At 38.5% G+C, this 26,305-nt stretch overlaps 1 protein-coding gene across 1 annotated transcript in view; it reads left to right on the top strand.

The window, feature by feature from the left end:
- NELL2 (neural EGFL like 2) overlaps nucleotides 1-26,030 on the top strand; it is a 120,801-nt gene extending 94,771 nt beyond the window's left edge. Inside the window, exons 14-18 of the mRNA XM_017733156.1 lie at nucleotides 8,670-8,810; nucleotides 18,768-18,961; nucleotides 19,958-20,134; nucleotides 22,272-22,496; nucleotides 25,208-26,030. Of these exons, the coding sequence (XP_017588645.1) occupies nucleotides 8,670-8,810; nucleotides 18,768-18,961; nucleotides 19,958-20,134; nucleotides 22,272-22,496; nucleotides 25,208-25,258 (788 nt within the window). The 3' untranslated portion in view covers nucleotides 25,259-26,030. The remainder of the gene's footprint in view (nucleotides 1-8,669; nucleotides 8,811-18,767; nucleotides 18,962-19,957; nucleotides 20,135-22,271; nucleotides 22,497-25,207) is intronic.
- The last annotated feature ends 275 nt before the right edge of the window (nucleotides 26,031-26,305 follow it).

Raw genomic sequence — 26,305 nt, 5'->3', positions numbered from 1 at the left:
GTGGGCTATAAATAGAATGTGAATAGTGCAACTGGGCAGCATTGTAATAGAATTTCCTTCTGCTATATAAGGGAGATAGGGATGACCTTCATCACTCACTGTAAGCTCTCTCATGAATTATGAGTCATTCGACTATTAGTGGAATTAAAATCTATAACACTGCCAATCATTGTCCTATATCCCTATGGAGCTCTTCCTTTTGCTGTCAGCATGAGGACGTCTGCAGTCTCTGCACATATCATGCCAATGATGTGTTTATAGCCCAAGCAAAGGAAGAGTGATTTAGTTTTAAGGTGCTTCTACAGCTTTTTCATGTTTGTATTGAGAATATTTATTGTTTTCTTGGTGAGTTGTTATCAACTGTAGCATGAAAGAAAATGTGTGTGGTTTTTTTCCTTTTTTGTGCTTCAGCAATTTTATACAATCTCTACATGATTTGAGAGTTCAGGAGTAGCAATGCAAATTAGTTGTCACTGGTCTATGGACTGAGAGTTGTGATAAGAAGCCACTGGTAAGAAAATGTAGGTAAGAGTGTTTTAAACTTTAGCACACATATAGTATGTGCAATACCCTGACCAAAGAGTAGAGGACTACAGCAGGAGACCAAGTTCAAATCACAGTGTCAAAATAATTCCTAGTTCCTCAAACTTTGAGCTGCTTTGAGGCCTCTTTTGTTTGTTTTCCATAAATTGCCTCTGAACTAAGTACTTGGAAATTTAGTGTAATTATGAACAGAGCTGATCTGAAAAAACCTTTTGCAAGGCTGAGAAAATGCTGGTTGCATCAGTCATTCATATGTGTAAACATCTCATGGTTATGATGTAGCTGTGTAACTTTCAGATGGTAGTAGGTATCTAAAATAGGTATGTCAATGTATTTCAAGGTATAAACGTGTTTTTGCTGTCTGGGAGAAAAGAAGTACTTTTCTTTTTCAAGATAAGGCTAATGAGGAAACAGAAGCATGTGTTAGTTAACATGAGATGCTGTACTGAGAATGATGAACAAAGTGAAAGCAAAACCACCTCTTTGTCAACAACTACAAATAGAGGTCCAATTCCTCTTAATTAGTCTTTCTAATGAGAATTGGCATAATCAGTGGCACACAATAGAGCTGAAAAATACATTATTTTTATATTACAGTTTCCTGGATGCACCTAGTTCATCATGGCCAATTAGGTGCTCAGAATTTCAGTTGCTACAAATATGACTTCCTTTGATTATGTTGGGTGTGCAATGAGAGGCATAGTTTCAGTTATTGGTGTGATCTGTGATTGATCAATTTTCCACAACAAAGAATTGTTAACAGGGCCACATGGTGAAGCAGTCAGTGGAAAATTCCTTTTGATAACATTTCTATCTAATTTTGGAGCACCACCACTGCCACACATGAAATACCAACACGATTGAATTTCTTTTTGCTGGCATTTAGCAGGACCTATGGGGGTGTGCAGAAATCAATGGGGGATCAGGAGTCTGGAAAATTGCATACTTGAAGAATTAATGAACTATAATTCTGTATTACATTCTCAATCACATTTTGCTTCCTTTTCATTAATGTAACTAAATTAGTTTTCCATGGACAGGGTACTTTATAAACTGCAATCATGGTCTTGCTGGGATTAAAAAAAAAAAAGACCTGTTATAATAGTAGCTATTTTTTCATGCAACATGACAGTTGGAAATTTTTAGAGTGAAGAACATATCATCTGCAGCACTGACTCCACCAGTCAAAGCAATTTTAAGATGATTTAACCAGAAGTTCTACTAGATCAGGGAGGTGTTGAGATAGAAACAGCAACTCCAAAGACCTTACAAATGCTTTTTTTTTCCCAAGATGGGCCTAATTCATTATCCAGGGAGGAGGGAGAGGAAGGGCCACGGTTTTCACCCTTCTCTGAAGGCTGTATCTGAGATACCTGGTGTTTCTAGTGATGTGTAGAGAAAGTTCTTTTGCTCATGCAACTGTGTTATGGTAGGATAGAATTGTGGGTGACTCCTCTCCTTGCTGTGTCCCATGGGCCGTCTGTAATCTTGCCCTTTATGGTTCAAACTTGTAACTGAATAAAATGTTGGGATGAAATTGTAATTAAAATCAAGAATATTCTATGGTTTAATGACACCTTTGATGTGAGAACTCATACAGTGAAAAGAGTGCCCTAGTACTCAATATATGATATTATATCTTTAAATAGTTCCTTAAAGATGACAAATCAGAGTGAGACTATAAATGAAATCAGGCTCTAGGGCTGTGATTGACAAAGGAAGAAAGTTCTTTTTGGAATCAGGTGCAGTGTTAGAAAAAAAAGGAGCTGATTAAACTTTGCAAAATAGATTTAAAAGTCATTCCAAACAATTTAGGTTTTTTGGCATAACTGATATCTTCCTGGATTATGTCAGCATTCTTAGCCACTATATTCTTGAGGGTTTTATTCCTCTTTATTATATTTATATGCATGTGGTATAGGAGAATGTAGTGGGATGGAAATCCCAAAAGCTGATCTTTTGTTTTAGCAGTAATATAGCTCTGGTATACTGAACTACTTTTCAGGATCTTACATTTCTCCACCTGGACCTGTTTTTTGCATAAGATCTCAAATCAAAGGTCTGGTTGAGCAGGAGGGTCTTCTCAAGTATCATCATATTAGAAATACATGGTCACATGAAAACCAACACAAACACTTTTTGGTTGTTAAATGCAAGAGATGGGACTCTAGAATTTGCAGTAGAGATAATGAACCCTTTCCAAGGCTACTCCAGAAAACTGAGCCATTGATAGCAAATACCTCATGTAGTACAGTGAACTTCGATTTGGTCCTACTGAATAAGGCGTTTTCCTCCTTCCGTATGTATTTACTAAAATTAGATAACCCAGACATCATCTTAATCCTACTGTATATTCTGTTATCTGAGCATAAGTCTGAATAGTTGAAATGTGATCTTCTATGTACAAGCCAGACATAATATCCTTGATATTGTATTGACATATGCAAAGGCATATCAGAGTCTGACTGTTCCAAATGTACCCATGAAAAAAAACCAAACATGGAAGCTTTATCTGTTTAAGCAGCTTCAAAATCTCCTAAACCAATTCTTCAGTGATCTGTTGCTGAAATTATTTTTCTTTCAGTTTGTACTTTATTTGTACTGTATATGGGGCTGGGATGTGGGTGACTCGGGAGGTCAGCATTAGGCTGGAAAGGCTGTTGCCATTGAAATGAGATCTCAAATTTAGCCTGAGTCAGTAGTGACTGAACACTATGGAAGGTGTTGGCTGCTCATTAATCTCTATAACCATATCCATATATCTCTATAACCAACCAGTGATAAAACCCAATTAACGCTGGGACAGATTATTGCAATTGGGAGTCTCTATTAATTGGCAGTCTTAGCTATGTGCCATGTATTATTCTGTCACAGAAAAACTTCCAGTATGGAGATAACTAAATTCTAAGTATTCACAGCTCCCAATCTGTGGTGTTGACTTCTTAACAAGCAAGGGCTTTGGTTTGTATTGACCTGGATAAAGCAGTTTATGACAGAAAATACTTACGGGCTGTGTTGTGCTCTGTCTCTCTGTATATTTGTGAATGCAGGCTTTTCTGAGAGGAGGATTTGGTGATTAAAATTTAAGTCTTGAAGTGAATAATAAAGTGGTAGCAACCCCCCTCTCCTCCCCCACACTATGGTTCTTTTTTGAGTGCATCTTGACTACATGAGAGCTTGGTCCTGTTGCTGGATGAAAGAGAGCTGCTATCTTTCTAATTGGCAGTTTTATACCACTTTCAGTCTTCAAAAATTCTTATTATACAGAAATTCTCTAATAATATGAATCAGACAGCTAATTCTCCTTTTTTTTCTTTTGCACCAGTGGGTAATTTGTTAATGATCTTATTTTACTCTTCAGGGAAAAGAGTCTTCTCTATGTTCCCGAGAGAAAGGGGTATAATAGCTAAAATTGTTGCCACGGTTAAGGAAATGAGGGATTCTGAGGTATAAAGAAGGTATTTGGGAGAGCGTGGTTTTTTCATGTCAAGGGAAGCTAGGCGTACACAGCTCTTACTTTCAAAATGCCTCTGATTGTGTGTCTACTTTATTAGAGTGAGGCCTCAGCAAAAAAAAAAGAAAAAAAAATTGAGTTGAAAAATGGGTAACAAAATACGGAAATAAGAAGGCTGACTGGTTTGAGTTTAAGACAAATGCACAGGAGAAAACCTGAGTATTTGAAAACCAAATCAAGTGCAACATAAGCATGTAATAATCAGTTACCCTGTTTTGTGGCAAGCGGGTATGTGCAGTATTGCCAGGAGTGTGTGCATGAATTACATAGGGTAGAGAGAGTTCACGTGTTCGTGGTGTTCTGTGGGCTCACCAGTCTCACAGGTGTGTGTGTTTTCTCCAGCTGCAGTGTTTCAAAAGCCCAAATCACAAATCTGCTGCTGTGCAAAATGTCATAGGGTGGAAGCACAGCCAGAGCAGGTAGTAATGAAGTGCTGTGGTACAACTGTGTAGCTGGTCTCCAGTTTGGGATGAAGGTTACTTCCAATGACTTCTGTTTCAAACCTGGTGACTTGCATCAGTGGGATGGCAGATTTGGTATGTGCAATTGTGCTCTTTATTTGAAAAGGAAAAAGGGGAGAAGGCTACCTCTGTGGTAGCCACTGGTAGTCCTGTCATAAGTAAGGGCAGGACCAGGATGAGACCATTTCCTCTGGCCTATCACACATGGTATAGGATGCTGTTTTACTTCCTATGGAAGCTGGGGATGTTGCCTTTATTTTTTAATTCTTTCCCTTCACTCTTCCACACCTCTTTATAACCAGTTAAAGACCAGAACTTGAAGAGTCAGAATAAGGTGTCTCTTCTGTTCTGCTTAAAAAAGTCATCACTTGCTATTGGAAAATAGACATCCTTCCTTATCTAGTACTTAAACATTTTGTTTAAATTTTTTTCGTAAGTGAAAATATAAAGCCTTTTGCTAACTTTCTTCTATAGAGTAATATTTCATTTTCCATGCTTTTCCATCAAACACGACTTCATTATCACTGTTAGTATTTCATATAGCCCACTGATATACCATAGCCACTGGCCAAGCAAAACTTCAATCAGTTTTTCTTCTCTTGTCAGCTCACACCTCTGACTGAGCAGCTGCAAGATGATTCATCAGAGAAGGTTTCACCATAGGACAGGGGAAAATTATTTCTGACTTCTTTACCCATACTAATAAGATAATTTCAGTTGTAGATACTTTTGCAGCCCTTCCTGACCCATGCTATGCCTCTTTGAAAACAGAAGTCTTTTTATCCAAATGTCAGGAAATTTTTCCATGAAATCAGTGTTTTTGCTCTGTAAGACACATTTCTGCTGCATTTTCTTGTTTAACAGAGTTGGGACAGTCATATTTTGTCCCATTACAGAGCACATTACTAGAATTACTGATCAGCATTAGCTGTGAGAATGAGAACAAAATTCTGTGCATAAAGAACATCTATATTCTGAAACCCACTGGCATGCGCTTAAGATATCATTGGTCTAAAAAGTTAGTGGTGAGGAGAATTGTTTTGGATTTCTTTTGTTTGCTGCAAAATCCTGAAAGGAGTAATTGGTTATTCTGCATGGATGCAGCAATGGTTCCAATGCAATGGCAAACAACCTGTAGGGAGTAGGACATTCTTCAAGACCTGCAGCATGCTTCCATACATGCTTGTGATGGGAGGCTTTCTTAAATAACTCCAACTTTGCATGCAGTCATAACAAAACCAGAAGAATGTATTTCTTTGTTTATTAACATTGGATAAAGCATTTCATCCCAAGTAATACTTTCTGTGTTATAGATTCATAAGCTAGTTTACAAATAGAGAGAGGCTGCTTTTGTTGTCACTTTACCAATACTGATGTGACATTCACGGCTTGTTTTTCCTGAATAATCAATGAGTTCATCTGAATGCATTCCACTTCTGCCTGTGATACTGCACTTACACTTATAAGGCTTACAGATTAACTAATAATTTTTTCTGGAGAGAGGAACACAGGCTTTCTTTAATTCATGTCTGTTACTTTGACCTAAATAACACTCATTTCTCCAGCTCATCACCAATAAATACATTCCCCTTTCCCAAAGAAGTATGTGCTATCCAGTGTCTTAATGCAATGTTATTAAGTAGCCAGTATGAAGATTAATATCAAGTCTTAACAACAGCTCTTCTCTCTCAGCCTCTGGGTTTACATGCACTATTGGTTCTCTGGGGTACGTAGCTTTCGCCAACCCCAACAAGTTATGTAGTACTAACCAGGTGATCCCAAGCACTTAGTGCGGTCACTTCTGTTCTGCCTGGTGAGCTGGCTGCCAGGCAGCATATTCCCCAGTGGTTAGGGAACTTCCAGCCTGCAGTCCTTTCTTCTTTTCCTTTTTCTTGAGTAATCTGTGACTTTCTGAGTGAATAGCAGTAGATAAGACACGGACTGCAAGCCAATCTTTTCTCACTACTGTAACATAATTTTCATTGATCTTCCTCTGATCTCTCAAACAGCTCTGAGGTCCCACTGGCTCCTGGCTGCTCACAAGAAAAAGGCCAGAGTTTATACTGATTTAGAAAGAAACACACTGAGCAGTGGAAGATTGTAAAGGTTTGGCATTTCTCCGTCCTGCAGCATGACTACTGAGATGATTATCTTGGAATTCACAGTGGAGTTGAAAATTCTGTTTTAAACCAATAGAGACTTACGACTTAATTTGTGGTGCACAAAGCCACAAAATGTACGCTTGCTGCAATATTCCAGTATTGGTAATTTTTATCATTGTAAATACTGGTAATGTACATCAGGTGTGCCTGTTTAGAGAGACTGTTGATAGAAAATCAGACTGATGCATCATAGTAAAAATTTCTAATGAGATTTTGTCAAGAATCTGTAAAGCTTTTAAAAACCAAAACACTCATGATACAGTTGTACAGTAATTCTAAAGAAATTACAAAAAAATCTATTTGTCATGTAAATAAAATACCCAGAGCACATCCCCCTTTCATGTATAAGAAAAACACAACTCAAAACCAAATGTGGGTGACTGTGCTATACCTTGTAGTTTATGCAGGTGTTCCCCACATACTAATATTTTTATTACTTCATATGTAAAACAAAGTGTTCTCAATGGACAAGGAAGTCTCGGGTTTTTTAAAGTTTGTGTTTGAATAGGTTTTACAAAATACTAGATAAGAGTATGTCTATCTAGGCACACATTATTCTCAGAAAAGAGATTTGTTACCTTATTGTAGCTCACAATTTATTTTTTTAGCCAGTTTACACTTTCTCCTATGAAAATAGCAAATGGCATAAATGGGAGGTAACAGGGACTGTGGGCAGAATTTTGACATATTTCACATGTATCTCAGTGGTCACATCACACCTCTTCTTCATATCTGCGTCCCAGAGGAAACTAGATCAACTGCTGACGTACTTTAGGAGTTTTGAGTCCTAATTTGTTACAGTTCTTAGTTTTGAAGATTCAACCTTTAAAGAAAGGTTAAATCCTTGCTTTGGCCGAAGTGGCCAGTACACTGAGAGTTTATTAGTTGTTCAAACCCATGGAGGAGGGTGATTAGAGCTTTTTGTTTCTGAAGGCAGTTTGCACATTTTGTGCCTCCCTTTGTGCTGGTTCTATAGGCACCTCTCTGTCAGCTTGATGCTCAGATATGTATGCTACTTCTGGTGTAAAACACCGTGATAAGGCAGTGAATCTGATAGGAAAGAGCTCAGTTTTACCCGTTTAGCTCCATACTCCTGGTATTCCCTAACTGTTAACAGCACTCATACTCTGGGACCTATTCTTTAGTACAGCTTACTGTGTACCTGAAGGCACTTGGAAATGAACATGTCACAAACTTCTCTGCATCTCTGCTAAGTCCCTGAGTTCAGGTCTCTTTAGAACCTGCTTTGGTGGATTTTGGATCTAATGAGTGTGTCAAAAAAATCCATTGTTATTGTAAAGTTTAGTCAGTGCATGTTGTTCATTTAAGAGACACACTTCCCAAAGGAATTTCCAGGAGAAGGAGCATGTGTTGTGTTTCTACCTCGTGATTTAAGCATTTGTTTGGAAACCCAGTCGTCTTCTTTGATGGTTAGAGAGGAGCCTGCAGTCAGTTACATTGAGAGTCAGAGGTGCTGGTATAAGTCAACAGGAACTCCACAGGATAGGGCAGCCCTTCTAACCTAAAATTGGTGTCCCCAAGAGCATAAGCAAGGTCCAGAGTCCGTATTTAATGTTTTGATGTACCCGTAGAAAAAAAAATCTTTGTTTTAACAGGCAGCCTGCACTACTCAAAGAGTTAACATCTTATTATATGAATTGGGACCTAATTCTTTTCTTCATATTACGGGCAGCCTACCACAGATGTCAGATTACCTGTCATGTATTGTGACAAAATGAGTTGTTACTATGTAGGCAGTGAATTGGGATTAGCAGAACCTCTGCTGCTGTTAGGCCCAAAATCATTAGCCAGGTACTTTTATGGAAACAGTTCAAAACTTCACTGCAAGTAATTCTGCAAATTCAAGTGTCAGTAATGCAAATAATTCTGTGAAACCCAGCAATACCAGAGACATTGTTCTTTCATTGGATGAATATAGCAATTTCCTCTGTGTGAATTTTCTTCTATTTTGTTGTTCTAAATAAACAGACATTGATGAGTGCTCAGATGGCTTTGTTCAGTGCGACAGCCGTGCTAACTGCATTAACCTGCCTGGTTGGTACCACTGTGAGTGCAGAGATGGCTACCATGACAATGGGATGTTTTCACCAAGTGGAGAGTCCTGTGAAGGTCAGTGTCTAAAAAAGGTGGGGTATTGTTATGGCTCACATGAAAATGTCTAGAAAATATCTAGTGTTTCAGATTGTACTGGTCATGCATTGTCTTGAACACTGCAGTGAAATTTAAACCTTGATCCAAAAGAATTGTAGTCTAAATAAGCATCATCAACAAAGGCAGAAGAATATAAAGTACGAATATACCTATAATGTGGAGCATTAGTGGAGCATTTCTGTGTTTCACTAACATAATATGTAAAATCAGGCATGTTGATTAAAATGCAGTTTCTCTGGCCCTACATCTGCTTCTGTGCTTGTCCCTTGCATAGGTGATTTCCCATGGGCTGATAGCATGCACAGTAATCTGTCACTCCAGGGTAACCTGTTTATATGTCAGATTCTTTGTATATAGAAATGGGCCTCAATCCAGACCTCATTTCCTCCATTTGGTTTTCCTCGTACACTGAAATAGTTCATGATAAAAATATTTCCCATTGAAAAAAATGATTATACATCCCTGAGACCCCTGCCTTTACCTTGGTTAATACTGTGGTGTTTCTCCTGTATAATGGCTAACTGCTTCTAGAAGGCTGTAGTTTGCAGACATACATTACAAACTAGGAAGCTCAGTGGACGTAGGGCTGCGGCAAGGTGTAGGGGACAAGAGAGTGAAAAGGGGGACAAGGAGATGGAAAGGTTTTCTGTGTTTATGAATGATGTTAGAGGGAACAGCAGATTAATAAGAACACAGTTATTTTCTGAAGCAGATCTCTCAGTAATTAATGTTATTTAGCTCTTAATGGTATTTCATGCTGCTGCTCTTAAATAACAGAATAACCCAGTCTTTTTTTGCCATGGACTTCTCAGGGCAAAATTATCACCCGTTCTCCCTTCTTTCTCTGAGTGCTGAAATATTCAGTGCTCACAGTGTAAGCTTTCTTATTGCTGTTTAAACTCACCTTGGTGGGCTGCATCGGTCCCAAAGGGAAGCAATTGAATTAATTTCTCTAAGGCAGACACACAGACGGTTCTCCAGGAGTGAGAATGACCTTTCTGGTATACCCATCATCAATACTTTATTTCAACACATTTTCATCACAGCTGAAAGCCTGTATTCCCAGGAGGAATCAGCAATTTGAGGCAACCCTGCTTTCGTAAGTCGAGCTTTCTTTGTCAAGAACTGACTAAATGTCAGTGTTAGCTGGCCAGGAGTTAGGAGAGGAAGGTGCAAAGAATAAGTCGTGATCCCTCTGATTATAACATTGCACTTCTGTCGCTCATGGCATGGGTAATAAATACTACAGCCAGGCATTTATGGAAATATTCTCAGTATCCCAAGTTTTATCTTCAGTGTCAGTGTAACACTTATCTCGGGGTTGAAGACCATGGTTTGGCACATGCTGTCTCAAGAGAGATACATGATACAAAAGTGTCTGTGTTAAGATGTGTGGAAACAAGTAGCAATTAAGCAGCAATTTCTAAACAAGTGAAAAGCCAAGGGAAAAGAAATATGGGGATTGCTATATGTATACAGAAGTGGCAATTATTAGACTGTTTTGACCTTTTCTGCAAAGAACCAGCAGCTCTTTATTAAACATACTCAGAGGATAACAAGTAATTAGAATTAAATCACAAGTGCCGGGAAACTATCTTCACTGCTGATAGCCCTAGTCACTAACAGTGGAACACTTTCAGTTTGATTGATTGCAGCTCCAAACTTTGGAATCCTTAGCAACCTGAGGTCGTAGAATCATAGAATGGCTTGGATTGGAAGGTACCTTAAAGATCATGTAGTTCCAACCCCCTTGGGCAGGGACACATCCCCCTAGACGAGGTTGCTCAGGACCCCATCCAGCCTGGCCTGGATGGGGAGGAAGGCTAGGTATTTGGTTAGTCTTACTACATCACTTTTTATTGGATGGAAGCTTGTGACATGTTGTCTCAGATAAAAATAAAACCAGAAAGGGTGTGGAGAGACAACCTAAAATCCATTGCAGTGTGGAAAGTTGAACTTGCAGTAGCACAATACAGTAGTGCAGAAGCAAGAAGATGATTGCAGAAGCAATCTTCTCTGCTGTCAGACCTTTCCACTGTAAGACATTTCCCTACTGAGTTTAAAGACAAAAGAAAATGGATTGCTTGTGACAGTTCTTCAGTAACCCCTGGTTAGATGTGATTAGATTGAGCTGTTGGTGGATGGTCTTTTAGACAGTCACTTTAATGGAGCAGCAGCTTCCAGGCTATACTAATCTCAAATTTCAAATCACAGTTCTCCAATTCTCACTTTCAACTCTATCCTCTGAAACTTTCTGGCTTGTACAAGTGCTTCAGCTTGCAGAGCTGTAGAAGGAACAGTGCAAACTACTTCAAAGTAGTGTCTTATATAGAGTACATAATAGGCTTGACTTGACTCATCTTTTGTAAGTTTTAGTTGCTTTGAAGTAAGTTCCTTCTTTCAGTTGAAAACACCTGTAAAAGACAAGGAAGTGTGGATTTAAATTTTCTTTCTTGATTGTTCTACTTGGTCTTCCTCAAATCTGGGTCTGTTTGTGTCCCCTGGACATGTGCTGATAGTACTACACAGAGCATTTCAGTGATCAGTGTAATCAGTTCTTTGTTTCCTTCAGCAAAGCCTCCAATTTTAAAAATCCATGTGGAAACACCTCTGTTAAAATCACAGAGGCACAGGAGCATGTCCTTAAAAACCTTATTTCAACAGAATTCCAAAACTGCACCTACCCCTTTTGCAGGAAAAGTCCCTTTAGGACATAATACTAAATATTCCTAGCTAGAGGTGGGCTCCTTGGTAGCACCAGACTTTTTCAGTGCTTGATAATGAAATAATAGTTACTGAATTGCCTATTTTACACATCTATTGACCTTGGCTACTACTGCTTCTTTGGCACAACTGAGACTATTGAGTATTTTGACTAATGTACTTGAATGCAAAAATTCATAATCCCATTTTATTGTACCTACAGGCAATGGAAGACCTAGAGATTCCTTTGCTAATAGTTTTGATTCACATTATACCCCTAGGTAGACCTGTGGTGTCTATAAAAATTACTGACAGAAATTGTGGGAAATGCAGCTGTAGGGCTTCAACCTCTTAGCAGCACTTGCTGTTTTTCCCTTGGAAGTAGAATTATGTTCTGCCTCATTGTATTTCCAGAAAAGGGAAATGTCAGCCATGTAGTCCTTGAGAATTGTATGGCTTTGGGAAGTCTTAAATTTTATATATGTAAATATAGCATTCAGCATGGTATATTAACTAGTATCTTCCTCTTTGCCCCCTGACAGCTTTTCTTTATAGTTTCTTTAAACAGTCTTATTGGTGCTGAAGGTTGTCTCTTACGTACTATTTCATAAAGCGAGCTGGGCTAAGGGAGTAGATATTGCATCCTCAGGCTTCACTGCAGTAAAAAAACTAGAACAACTGAGGGCAAAATCCTAAAATAAGAAAGTTCAGGCCCCATTAATGTTTGCCCTGCAGTTCTGTGTAACATCCTGATTCCTTTGAATTTGTCCTTTGCAAAGTCTAAAAGCTTCCATAATCAGTGGTAGAGGGAGGCTGTATTGGTTCGTACCAGAACAGTGCAGGTTATACCTCATCAGTTGTTGGACATTTGGCACACATCCACATTCAAAGAATGGCTCACCTAATTAAGGCAGCCCCTTAGGACTTACCAAGAGAATCTGTCAGGTACCAGCTGTTGTTAGTATAGAATATGAGATCAATGTATCTTCACTCTCAGCAGGTACTACATTCTTTAAATGAGACAGATGCAAATGAAAGGTTTGGATAGATCAATCCAGAATGCCCAATTCATAAAAGAATCGTTTTTGGTTGTAAGGGTTTATCCATATGTGAACTTCCATTTGGGTTTTCTGTTCTGAAGTATCTTGTATTTTTCTTCTGCCATCCTGCCTCCAGAATTAGAATCGCTTTCTTCTGTGTGTGACAGAGCAGTGTGCCTGACAGCACAGAGGCTGAAGCTCTACTCGAGCACTGTTTTCAACAATCCAGGATAGTGAGGGATGGAGGCATATTACAAGCCTCGGTATGCTCCCCAGCCTTCCTGACTGAGCAAAGTCCAAAACAGTCACTCCAGCATCCATTGCTCTGGGTCTGGAAGGTAGAGGAATTGCTGGCTGTCAGGGTATCTCAATTTATCTCACAGTACATTCAGTATTTTAACTAGTATATTAAATTTCTTGCAGTTGAAAAACCGCTGTCAGTTTGGAGTCCTACACTTAGGTTTCTCAGAAGCTTTGTTTTTGATAGCACTTAAGGGAAACAGGAAATACGAAATCACTGCTCTTCAGCAGTAAACCTTAGTAGCACTCACAAAACTCCATCAAAATCCTTTTGCTCTTATTCATGATCGTTAAAGGTCAGCAAATAAAGTGACTTCTTTCTCTTTTCCATCTATCTGTCCCAAGTAGAGCTATAGGCATTAAGCCTTCAATACTGAATTTGGGAACCCAACTTAAGCATCACCAAACAGAAGGCAGATATGGAGACACATTAATATTTAAATATTCTGAAGTGTGGCAAGAATACAAAATTTTCAGAGTTTCTCATCTTTTATAAAAGGCCTGATAAAACAGAAACTTGACCACTGTATTTTATAAGACAGCAATTTGAACACATTTACTGTATAGGGAGACAACATTTCTGTCAAGCTGATGTTACCAACATCTGAAGTCTCAGCTCTTCATCTTCCACATCTGGTAAGCACTCTCACAGGTGGCTTACATGAACTCACAAATAAATTAGTCACAATTCACTTGCTCTTTGAAGAATAGTTACACCAGTCAATAGATTTACTCAGGACAGAAAATAACAGAAATAAAACTTTCTGCTCAGATGAGCCTGGGCTCCCTAGCAAATGCACTCCTTCCTTTCTTGCCTTAAGCAAAAAGTACTCAGGTATCCTGGTACTTTCACCTTGCTGAGCTAATGCTATTCCTCAGAGCAAAGGTAAGGGAGAAACTTCAGAGCAAAGGAACTGTCTACCCTCCCAAACCATCTCTGCCAATATTTCTCAGTGATACAAATGTTCATCTTTTCTTTACAAAAATGAGAGTCTAACCAATATCAGAATGATTCTGGTCTCAGGCAGACCCTTTAGGGCTTTATGATAATCTCCTGCATGTAAGTCTGGATAGTTCATCAGAGGACAGATAGCTGCAACTTTCCATCAGCTGTATCAGTGGGTCTCTGAGCCTTTTGTCACTTCCTAGCAAGGTGTGCACAATTCTTTTGTTTTCTAATTGTGCCTTGTTTATTTTCCTTGTGAGTTCATTGTGATTTTTTGCATCTGCTATTTGTGAGGTTTTTGTCTGTACAATTCAGCTTTCTTTCTTAGAGCTATCCATAGTAGTTCCAAGATCTTTTTCCAGAATACATCCAAAAGACTGATTTGATTTTTCAATGGCTACTTCCCCAGGCACTTTTCAAATGAATCTCATCTGACATATTATTGTTTGCTCAGTCAACATCACAGAGTGCTTCTATATTTCACTTTTAATATCTGGGTTTTATACTTTATTATCAACAGCCTTATCATCACACTGTTCATCCATTTCTCCACGTGACTAAGTTATTGGGCAGATCACATTCTGGCACAGATTCTTGCAGAACTTCCGTGGGACAACTCTCCATTGTGACAACCTGACCATTTTTACTGCCCTTTATTTCACAATAATTATCCCCTTTTATCCCTTTCATTACAGGGATAAATAATTATTTATTAATGAATATAATTCTTTTTAATCTGTGAGTCAATGACCACTTTTCTTCCATGGCACATAGTTCTTGTAAGAGTATGTATTGAGCAAGGAAGGTCATGAATAAAAGTATTAAGAGTATATGAAATCTATCCTTTTTAAAAATACTTTTTATTAGTATAGTATACTTTGAATATGAATCTGTGATATGGTATCTTTAAACAATCCTCTTTCTATCTGAAAATGTTATCCTTTTGGTTGCTAGTTTTAGTTCATATTTAAATCTCCATCATTTTAACATAATAGCCTCTTTGAATCTAAGCACTACCACAGAGGGGGTTTTTTTGCAGCCTTTTAAATTCCTTCAAGGATATTGAACTTGTGGTCGCTGTTGGTCACCAATGCAGGGTAGTTGCTCTGTAGAGACATTCTGAATCAGAGGCTGCTTGCTGCTTAGGGCCAAGTGAAATGGTGCTTTGTCCCTCTAGGTTTCTTTGACTACCTCTTCCAAAATCTCTTAAATACAACTTTGGGTCGCAACCTGGAGCAATTGAAATTCCCATTTTTATGGAGTTTTCTGTCTCTGCAGTCTTGCAAATACTGCAAATGGAGTTTAGTCATTCTGACTACTGTCACCCTATTGTATGGCTTTAGTCGGGTATTTTTCTAGTGTAGGCAGGAAATTATTTGAGATACAATTAACTCCTCGTTTTCTGTAACATGTATCACTACTTCTTTCCCATGGTATTCCTTTGTTATTGCAACATTCAGTTGTACCTAGAGATGATGGTAAGAAAAGCAAAATCCTTAAAAATGTGACAGATCAAAGCTGCAGTAATTTTTCATGTAGGTTAGATAAATAAGAGCTAATTCTCAGTTTAGCACTAGATAACTAGTTACATTTCATTTCTGGTTTTTTTATTGAGGCAAACTTCCAAGTCTTTTGGGAATAATGTTCTAATGTCATAATATTCAAGCTGCTTGGTTCTTAAGCAGTGTGTTGTAAATAGCCTGAAGTGAACTATTTGTTTTTGCATGGTATGCGGGGGGCTCTTCTGGGGTTTTTTTGTTTTGTTTTATTTGGGAGGGGGTGGGGGTTGTTTATTTGTGTGTTTTGCTAACTATATGGGAGCAGTAATAAAATGGCTTTGTGGCTGTATGTACTGGAGTATGCAACCTGTAATCCTACCATCTTCCCTTTCAAACACAAAAGATGCAGGGCCCAGTATCCCTTGTCCATAGCTGGTTATGGCTGTAAACACAATTTCTGTAACATAATGCACCATCGATTAAAAGTCTAAAGTAAAAAAAAAACAGACGAAGTTTTGCTTGGTAGGGATGATTGGTGTGCAAGTTCTTTGCTGATAATGCCTGAAGTTTGATGTGGATGAATAATGCAGATGAGAGTTCCATGCATGAAAAGCTGGTGTTTCTCTTGCTGCATCATAAACACACTGCTGTTTCTGATTAGGTTAGAATCAAAATGTAAATAGTTCCTGCTGTGACTAGGAATATTTAAATTGCCCTATCCAGAACATTTATTTTCATGAATCAAACAACTGAAAAAAACAAGGTTGGGAATTTCCAGAAGTTTTTAATGCCAAATAAGCTCGGCTCAATACCAGAGTCAATGATGAAACCTCCATTATTTTCAGTTACTGGGACTGTGTTGAAAAATAAACCTCAGAAGCCTCTTTCTCATGGGAAAATTGTGAAATAGGCTTGTATATATGTGCCGAATGCAGAGTCAATGTTTATAGGATCAACATTTGTTGTTTAAAGGAAACCTTTCTTATTTACATGACAGCTGAACTTTGTCCAGTTATCTCATTAATTATGTCTGCCTTCTCTTAAGTATCCAGGTTGCTGAGAAGTGACATTATTAATTTATAAGAGCTGTGTAAAAGTTTTGTACAAAAGAATGTTCTAAACAAATGAATACAAGTTTCAGAAAGTAATTTATTAAAAATTACTTCGTTAATAAAGAGAATCCTGCTGTTAACCCAAATCATTACATTTAAATACAATTTGTGTCTGTTCTTGTTATTGCATAACTTAAAACCAGCTATACCTTAATTTTAAATTGCCAGATTCTATTACTTTCAGGTTTGATTTAAGAGAAAATGTAGGAAGGAGAGAGCAGCTCTTCCATCCCTCTGCTCTGCCCAAACTGGAGTCACTCAAACCACTCCTGTTAGCTACTCCTCTACAAACCTTCAAGTTTAGAGTCTGGACAGCCTCTGCAGAGCCATCTGTTCCACTGGTTATGTATCCTGACTGTTGGGGTGGGTTTCCCTGTCTGATGTGCCTGTGATGTTTCAGCTGTTCAGGTCCATGCAAACAGCCACACTGAATTTGGTTCATGGTCCCAGTTATCCTCTGCCCTGTTACAGCAGTGACTGCCTCCAGATGCTTCAGAAGGCAGTGAGGTAGAAGATGTAGAGATCTGAGATGATTCTCCTGTTCTGGATTATCTGATATGTAAATAAGCCTACCATGGGCCCTAATGCATGAAATGTAATCTCTCTCCCAAAATCTGTTAGCATTGCAAATTGAATATTCTTGCTAACTTTATACGCTTTTGGCTATGTGATTGTTTTTTGCCTCTTAGGATTCTGCAGCAGTGAGTGTCATAGTTTGTTTATGCATTGTATGGAAAGTTATTTCCTTTTATCAGGCTTGAATTTGTTGTCTTTCAGTTCCACTGACTGTCCCCTGTCTTGTGTGTTAGGCAATATGGAGAAAAAAGCTCTCAACATGTCTTATTTGGAGTATTCATTATTTTTTTGGTTATATCCCTTCTTGCTGATGTTATTTTAGGATGAGGAATCCATTTTTTTCATTTCTTCTCAAATGATATTTCCCTCAATCTTCACATAAGCCCTAGTAATTTTGCAATTCTTATTAAGATGATGCCACTGTTATTGCACACAGTATTTGAAGGAAACACACAATGCTGCTGATTTGTACAATGGAATTCTAATCATTTCCCTGCTTTTTTTCATCCCAATTCATATTCATGTTAGCAACTTGTTTACTTTTTTTGGGTTTTTGACCATAGCCACACTTGAAATTGAAATGATAATTGAATTATTTTGCTTTAAACTGAATGTGCTTGAGGTGGATTGGAGGTTTCATTTCCATTGTTGAACCCAAAGCTGAGTGTTTTACTTATTAGGTTTTTGTGCTGGTGGTGAAAGATATATTCATGACCATATTGCTTATTTTATCTCACTCCTCTGGTGGACATTTAATTATAACAACATTACTTTTTAATGAACTTTAATCAAGAACTTGGGCCGTACTGTTGATAAATTGTATTTAGAGTTGAACTCAATGTATCGATATTTACAATCACCATAGTTCTAGTTTTTGCTCTGTTTTCTGCTTTTTATTGCATATATCCATTTACTTCATTCCCCTTTGAAGCTTCTTTCCACGATAATTTTTCTCCATCTGAACAGCTGAAAAAGCTAAATAAAGACTATTTGGGTAGAAGGTAGTGTGTGCTGCTAGCTTGCCTTTGCAAAATAATTGTATGTACCTTGATGAGGTAGGCCTTTAAAATACTTTTTAATTCTTTGAGATATAACTGTTTTGAAGTAATTTATTTTTATTCAATGGAGATGTGAATTTTTTTTCTTTATTTTCTATTCTAGACACAAGGGCTATAGCTGACACTGCAACTTCAATATTTAAAATATTCTAGTTTTCACATTCTAATAAAGGATGAAATTTAAAGCATGGTGCGCTTGCTTAAATGAGCTTGCAGGTCAGACATCACCTTTTTCATTAAATTCTCATCAAGTGAACTCAAATGTGCTAGACAGAGTCAGCAAAATATTTTAAGAACAAGATTCTGAAGTTGCTCTTGTTTCACAGAACATGTCTCATGAATGGTTGCCGCAAACTAAGGTTCTTTAGGGGAGCTGAGAATTATTCTTGCTCTCATGTTTCTTGTGGTTTCTTCATTCTATCTACCGTACTCAAAAGCATTCACTTAGAAATATGTATAGAAAAACTCAAAATATCAGGTTAAAACATGACCTAAAAAAGCTGATGTGACTTGTAAAATATTTTTTGTGAATTTTTGAGTTATTTCTCCCCATGCTGGTGAAGTACAAATTAATTTTCAGCTGAAGGCCTTAATGGCCAGGAATCATTTATATTGACTGCCACAAGAAGATTTTTGTTAATTGAATGTGGTCTAAAAGCATTACATGGCATGTTTTTGCAGACATTGATGAATGTGGAACTGGAAGGCATAGCTGTGCCAATGACACTGTTTGCTTTAACTTGGATGGTGGGTATGACTGTCGATGTCCCCATGGCAAGAACTGCACAGGAGACTGTATCCATGAAGGCAAAATCAAGCACAATGGTCAGATTTGGGTGCTGGAGAATGACCGATGCTCTGTCTGCTCTTGCCAGGTCAGTACAAATGGAAGTAGCTGCTTCTGCAAGGTGGTGGTAGGGATGAAGGGCAGAGTGTCAGGATTCAAGTGAAATTCCTGGTTTAGCGGCCTTCTCAGGTGCATGTGTGGAACTACAGAAATAAAATCATATATTACATGGGAGAGATATTACATTATATTACATTGGAGATAGCTTCTCTCTCCAACCTGCATGAGCAGAACATTCGTTGGAAGTTTATTATATGGTACTGGGAGAAGGATGATAGTACTGTTTTGTTAGCAGAGATGCCACCTGTGGTCTCTGGGTGGGAGTAACAGCTTTTTCATGCAAATAAACTGTCTAGACATCTATTGGGGTTGGAGACTGAGACCAGTATCTCTAGCAGATGGCTATAAATAGAAGTAGTTTCTCTGTCTGCAGAATAATTCAGTTTAACTTTCTCAAATGTTTGCTGTGGGAAGTTTGGTCCCAAGCTAAATGCTGATGGGGAATGAAGGCCCAAAACACTGCTGACGGTATCCTGAACATTTCAGCAGCTCGACTGTCGCGTACTTGGTTTAGTTTCAGATCACCTATCATCTTCCTATGCGAATAATTAGAGAACAGAGGGGATGGTCTTCCTTGACACTCTCCAGTCTATGAAACTGGGATATTCAATGAAGTTTAAAGCAAGATTCATCAAGCATCTATATGAGAATTACAAACTTAGTGCAATCCATTAAAATCTAACCCTTGGGAAGAACACCTTTGGGTTTCACCACGTCAGGGGAGAGCTGCCTGGAAATTGGTTGAATGAAGGATGTAGAAGTAGGGGAACTTTATGGTAGTTACTGAGTGTGTATTGGGGTTTCTGGCTTGGTTTGAATTGTATTTTGACAAAGATACTGTGTAGTGGAAAACTTGTGAGCTGCTAATGGCTTAGAATCATGGTAAAAAATAAAATTTTGGCTGGAATATGGCTGTAGTTGTGCGAATTTCTGCCACTGCTGTATGTCTCTCTTCTAAAAATAGAATGGATATGTGATGTGCCGGCGAATGGTCTGTGACTGCCAAAATCCCACCGTTGACCTCTTTTGCTGTCCTGAGTGTGACCCGAGGCTCAGCAGTCAATGTTTACATCAGAGTGGGGAGCTTTCCTATAACAGTGGTGATTCCTGGATACAGAACTGTCAGCAGTGCCGCTGTCTGGTAAGGTTCCTGATTACAGCAGCAGAGACAGGAGGGAAAATCGGTATGAGATATTCTGATCTCTGAATAGTTTCATTTTCATGCATTAGCATCCACCAAATTTCCCCTGAAGAACCTGTATAATCAAAATCGGGTTTTCGTGGATTTTTGTCAGTATTGTCAAGTTCCTGTCAAAAATGTGTTTTGATGCAATAGACATCATATAAATTATTTAATCATGAAGGTGGTTTCAGCAGAGTGGAGGTCATTTGGATATGGCACCTACACAGCAACACTCGTGTTCACTTATTCAGAGACTGATGAAGCTCTATAGGGAAATTCTAAATATGTATTTATTATCACAGCTGATAATTTCAAGGATGCTGGTAAACTAAAACTTATTTATTCATTCAGACATTTTGAGTAACAGAAAAATAATAAGACTTTGTGCATTTTTCTAAACAGTGAAATGAGATTTGAAAAAAACCTACATCTGTTCACGCTTGTCATCTTTTTCCTAGGCATGTATTTCGGAGTCTAAGCAAAAACTATTCTGCATAATGCTGCTCAGGAAGTTTCTGTGATGGAGAAAATCCCAAGATAAAACAACTAGCTTTTATCACAGATTATCTCAAAATATAAAGGCTAGTCCATGTAGCAGCTTTGGTTTGTCAGTGTATCATGAGTAACAGCCAGAAACTCATTTCTGTAGACTGTGCTTTCAGTGCTAAAATCCAATGGAATAGATTACCATGTGCTTTATTAAATGTCTTAAAAATGAAAAAAACCCAACCTACAACTTCAGATTTCAAAAGATCATGAGATCACATCAATAGATGTTTCTTTTTTTTTCAAGATCCTACTTCTGTATCAAAAGCCTGCTTTCTTTCAGTGGTCATGGATTTTTTTGGGTGACAAAGTATTGTCTACTCCTTGTACTGTCCATCAATGCAAAAAATAGATCGAAGTATCAAGATCAGTGACTGGGTTAAAAGATTACTTTAATTCTTACCATCCTGCAATTCAAAAAGAAGAAAATTGACCCAGATGAGAGTTTTTTAAAAGACTAACTTCACAATACTTTCTGCAACAAGTGAAGGAAATTTGGAGCTATGACAAGTGTCTGTGATTTTTTTTTCAGCTTCTGCTCTGGAGATAGTGAACTCCTCATTCTCAAAGTCTTAGGTACATTTTTCATGAATAAACTGATTTCCTAGGACCAAATGCTGTGCTTTTTGCCCTCCCTTAAGTCCAAACTATTCAATCTGTGCTCAAATTAGCTGAATAAATTGGGGATCAGAGATGGAGCTGCTCCAAAAAAAAAAAAAAAAAGTGCATTAATAACTTCTGTGAAGTCTTTTCTTTGGCCAGTAGATCTGCAGCATTGGCCCTTGTCCAGAGTGAAGGGAGGGTGATTCCAGCTTCTAGTAACTGATACGATTCATTAAACATCTTGAGATTTGTGTTCAGGCATACAGTAACTTCCCCTAAGGATATGCTGGCCTAACACAAATCTCTGCTCGGACCTTTTCTTACCCTGACTGTACTACACCCACCATGCAGAAGGTGTGATAAAGTTTGGAACTTCAGGTATTCTGCATAATATCCTAAGTGGATGGTGAGTGGTTGGAGGTCCTCTCACTGCAAATGTGCTGGTGTTCCCTGTTACATTGGGCTGCTGGTAGCTCAACATCCTTAATCCAGCCAATACATTTGTAACCATGGCAAAGATAAATTTGAGGGCTTTCTATGGCAAGCCAACAGTTCAAATTGCGAGTAAGAACTGGGTGAAACTGAAGATTTTGGCACACTTTTGTGGAGTCATGTTACAACTTCTGTCACTTGCAGAAGTAGGGTGTCACAAGGACAGGCCTATATCCTGTGTTACATAACTTCTATGGAGAATTTTCAGCTGCAGCTTGATGGAGAGTGTACTGATATAAGTTAAATCTAATATACTTCCTGAATGGCATGCAGAAAAAAACACCTGATCTGCTGTGTGTCCCACAGTCAGTGAATATCAGTGTTTTCTGTGCTGAATTCTGAACAGGACCAGTTGGGAAAAAATAGCCAGCTAGGAAACATGGTGCTGATTCAGAGGAATGGGTGAGAAACAAAATAAGAGCTAATAATAATATCTTGCTCTTTCTGAAAACAGCAAGGAGAAGTTGACTGCTGGCCCTTGCCATGCCCAGAGGTGGACTGTGAATTCAGTGTCCTCCCCGAGAATGAGTGCTGCCCACGCTGTGTCACTGACCCCTGCCAAGCAGACACCATTCGCAATGACATCACTAAAACATGTCTGGATGAAACCGATGTCATTCGCTTCACTGGATCTTCTTGGATTAAGCATGGCACAGAGTGCACCCTCTGCCAGTGCAAGGTAATAGAGGTTATAAAGATGAAGCTGAGATGCTTCTTCCCAGCTTGTTCTGTGGCACATAAATATTAAAGTACTAAGTCCAGTCAGTGAACAGTTGGTGTCTACACTTGTTTTAAAGCAGCAGAGATGACAGTAAAAGTGTTCAGCTTAGTTAACTGTACTCTTGCATGTGGTAGAAGCATGGTGTGATGTGCGAGCAGGTCAGAAACAGGACAACAGCCCACGCTGCAGAGTGCCGTGGGCACGGTACTGGACTTCGCTTTTCCACCAGGATAGCTGAATTCATGTTTAAACATGGAGCTCCAAGCTCCGTGCTATCTTGGAAACATGCAAATATGGCTATGTAAGCCTAGACTTCACACAAGAAATTTGTTCAGTGTGATCCTGTAGTGTTAGTGGAACTGCTTGAATTGCTTTTTGAGAATAGTAATTGTTTTCAGAATAAAAGGACTAGTTATATGGTTACATAGCTTTTGTACTTTAAAATTAATCAACGTGTTTAGAACATTTACTGGTTTTGTAGTCAAAGAAATTATTGTCTGAGGAGAAAAATTAATAGCTCTGGGCATATGTGAACTCTGGCATCTCTTTTTGAGAATGAAAAGAAAAAAGGGCTTAACGTAAGTGTTTCTATTCAAAATAAGACCATAAAGTGAATTGTGTTTTCTGCCATCCGGTACTGAAGAGTGACAATATGTGTTAACACAGTAGCCAAGGAGAGAGAGATAGCAGGATTCATGCAGAGTTCTTTAATTATTACTGAAATTCACAGTTGATTTTGGACTTCATTCTATATTTTTCCCAAGCAAGATGCTTCCCAGACTCCAATACATGGTACAATTAACTACTTTGAAAAGGTGCTCATAAAAAATAGTCTATCTTCAGCACCTCCTTCTGTGAGAATTCTGTGTGATCAGGCAGCAGAAGCTGTCAAGCATCACTTCCTTCCTCCACTTTGCCTGATGCAATACTGTGTGCAACAGGTGCTGCTGTCGAGGCAGAGTCCTTTCTCAAGGGCAGTGGTATGCACCAAGTAAGTTTCAGCATTTGTCTTGATGTCAGAATGGGTCAGTGGTTAGAAGAAAATGCTGTAGTCTGACAGACTAGCTAATGGTTAGAAAGCCACGCTGCCCAGAGGATGTTGAAGCAGGCTTACAGGCAGAAACCTGTACTTCTGGGGTCTGTAGCTGGTGGTATATACCAGCTCCAATGCTAGAAGTGACTTTTTGCTACAGTTCTTATGCATCTGGTTCCCCATCTGTAAAAACAATCTTTTTGTGTGGTTCTTCCCTAAAGCACCTTTGAGACTCAGTGGTGGGAAATATGCTCTTGCTGTACTGCTAATCAGTGGCAATGCAGAAGGCATGTATCAGTTCTGATCGTGGCCACCTAAGTGCTGCTCCCATCTGGCCTTTTGTGTTAAGCAAAGACTGAACCTTAAGGGTTGACTAATTGGTATTCAGTGCAAACATGTACACAGACTAACCAAATCCATTGCTGCCTTGTGAACATAGTGAGGATTAAAACACATACTCTGCCAAACTCCATAATTTTAATGACTCAGGTGTGACTCTGCCTAGCAAAGTAGAGGTACCACTTCATCCCTAAGCAAGCCAAATCTTACTCAATTCTCTTTACAGAGCAGTGTTCATTTTGAAATACGCTATCTGCTCATATTGCCAGCATTTTAATATTGCAGTTCTGCATGCAAGCAGCCTGCTCCCTCTGGATCAGGGTAGTGGTGTGCCCAGTTTGTATAGTGCTCCTTCTCATTCATCCTGTGTCACCCCTCTCTTCTCTTGTAAAGCATCTCATGGAAGGTCAAAACTCTAGTCTAAGCCTCTCTAAACAAGCGATAGCAAAACAGGTTTACACAAATCCTTAAAGAATTTAGAAACCTGGGTATCAGCTAATGCAGACTGAGCCACAAAAACATTTCTAATCACAAGTAAAGAAGGGGGAGAGTAGGATCGTAACCTCCTGTAACAGAAGGAGTGAAAGAAAATGCTTGAATTATTCAGACCTTGGTCTTTAATTAAAGTCCTGTCAGTTTAGTCAGTTTAATGTATTTGGACTAATTTATAAATAATACTCAGTTTTTATTTGCATTGTAAGAATCAGACTTAAGAAAATAAGTAGTAGAGATGCAGAAATTATTTCTCCAGTGTTTTAATGATGTCCATAGGCAATCTGTTCCCTTAAGTGCCCTTAGTATCCTAATAAGAATGTCTGGACTATTTGGAAAAAGTTCATGGATTAATGTTTGCTGGTGTTACAGCCAGGATGCATGAAGTTGAAGCTTTCAGGGATAAATAAAACCCAGAGTCCCTTCTGCCTGATCTGAATGAAACTCCCTAGTGCCCTGTCTTGTTCAACAGCTTTATGTATTTGAGCAGATGCCCGATACCTTTATGTTGGGAGCATTCCCTCCACTGATCCCAGTTTCTTTCAGTTTGACTGTTGTAGCTCTGGGACACAGACCTCAACAAGCCAAGCAATTAGAGGAATCATAATAGCCTGTTCCTTTGGGCAACATAAGGACATGAGCACAATGTCATGAATCTGATCCAAGTCTGTACATGTTTTGTGTTTTACAAGTGTGTACATTCAAATCTGATGGGTATTTGCAAACAGCTGAACTTGTTAAATTTACTTGTTTTGTACAAAATGCAAATTGTTTCAATTCCTCTTTCTGTTTTTTCATCCTTCAGAATGGCCATGTCTGTTGCTCAGTGGATCCACAGTGCCTTCAGGAACTGTGACACCAACAGCTATCTCTCACAAGCAGTTTCTGGATAAAGAATTTTCCTACACAGAAATAGACCTTTAGACCAAAAATTGTTCAAAATTAAAACTAAAATTAGGTTGTTTTTGTCTATCTGAAGTGCAGATATGTGATGAACTCGGTTACCTGAATCAGAGTGAAATTTATGGGACTCAAGACAAGCTCAGATGTGTAAACCTTTGTATGAGGTTAGGTCCAAATCTTCTGGCTATTTGTCTGTCTGGCATCCTTGTGCAGAATGTTTAGGTTAGTGTAAAGTGACACATTGTAATGCTGTACATAATGATGTCAAGATCTAAAATCAACTAGGAGTTCTTACAGGGTCTTCCGAAGCTTTGAGAGTCCAACGCTTGACCAGATGCAGCAGATTTACCTAATCATATTTGGAACTGCACAAATGTGTTTGATTGCTTACTGCAGAACTTAGCAGATGTTTGAGTAAAAGGATGAAGCCTTCAGGAATAATGAACCTAGCAGCTAAGATGTGATATGTACAGTATGTGCGCTGAAAAAAAAAAAGATAAAGTTATTGTAAAAAACAAAAAACAAAACAAGAAAAAACCAAAAAAAAAAAAAACCAAACAAAAAAGAAAACCCGTGATGCACAGGCATGGCTTCTTAATGTTTTCTGATGGGAAAAGTCATCAATATTTCCTTGTTTTACTGCACTTACTATTATTTCTTGATTGACTTTGTTCGGTATAAGCTCGTAATTGTGCAAATTTAAATAAATATTTCTCTTACCTTAAGTTTCTGTTTGTGCCATCTTTCCTCTTCCAGGATGTCATTTTTATGTGTGCTGTTACTTCTTTGCAAGCATTCCTGGGCATCTGGACAATACAGGTGAAGTATTGCCTGTCTAGGTCCTCTACATGTGGAAGCTTATGCCCAGCACAGCCTTATGCCTATCATGTCTTTGTTAAGATACACATAAGTAATTTGTCATTACAGTGGATTAAACAGCAAATTCACATGCTTAAATATCAGATCCTATGTGCCAGTGGGATGTTGTCATGCAGAGTCA

This window comes from Corvus brachyrhynchos, unplaced genomic scaffold (genome assembly GCF_000691975.1).
Source record: "Corvus brachyrhynchos isolate BGI_N302 unplaced genomic scaffold, ASM69197v1 scaffold32, whole genome shotgun sequence".
Classification (NCBI taxonomy): domain Eukaryota; kingdom Metazoa; phylum Chordata; class Aves; order Passeriformes; family Corvidae; genus Corvus; species Corvus brachyrhynchos.
Note: the sequence above shows the minus strand (reverse complement) of the source record. Positions and strands in the feature narration are given on the sequence as shown.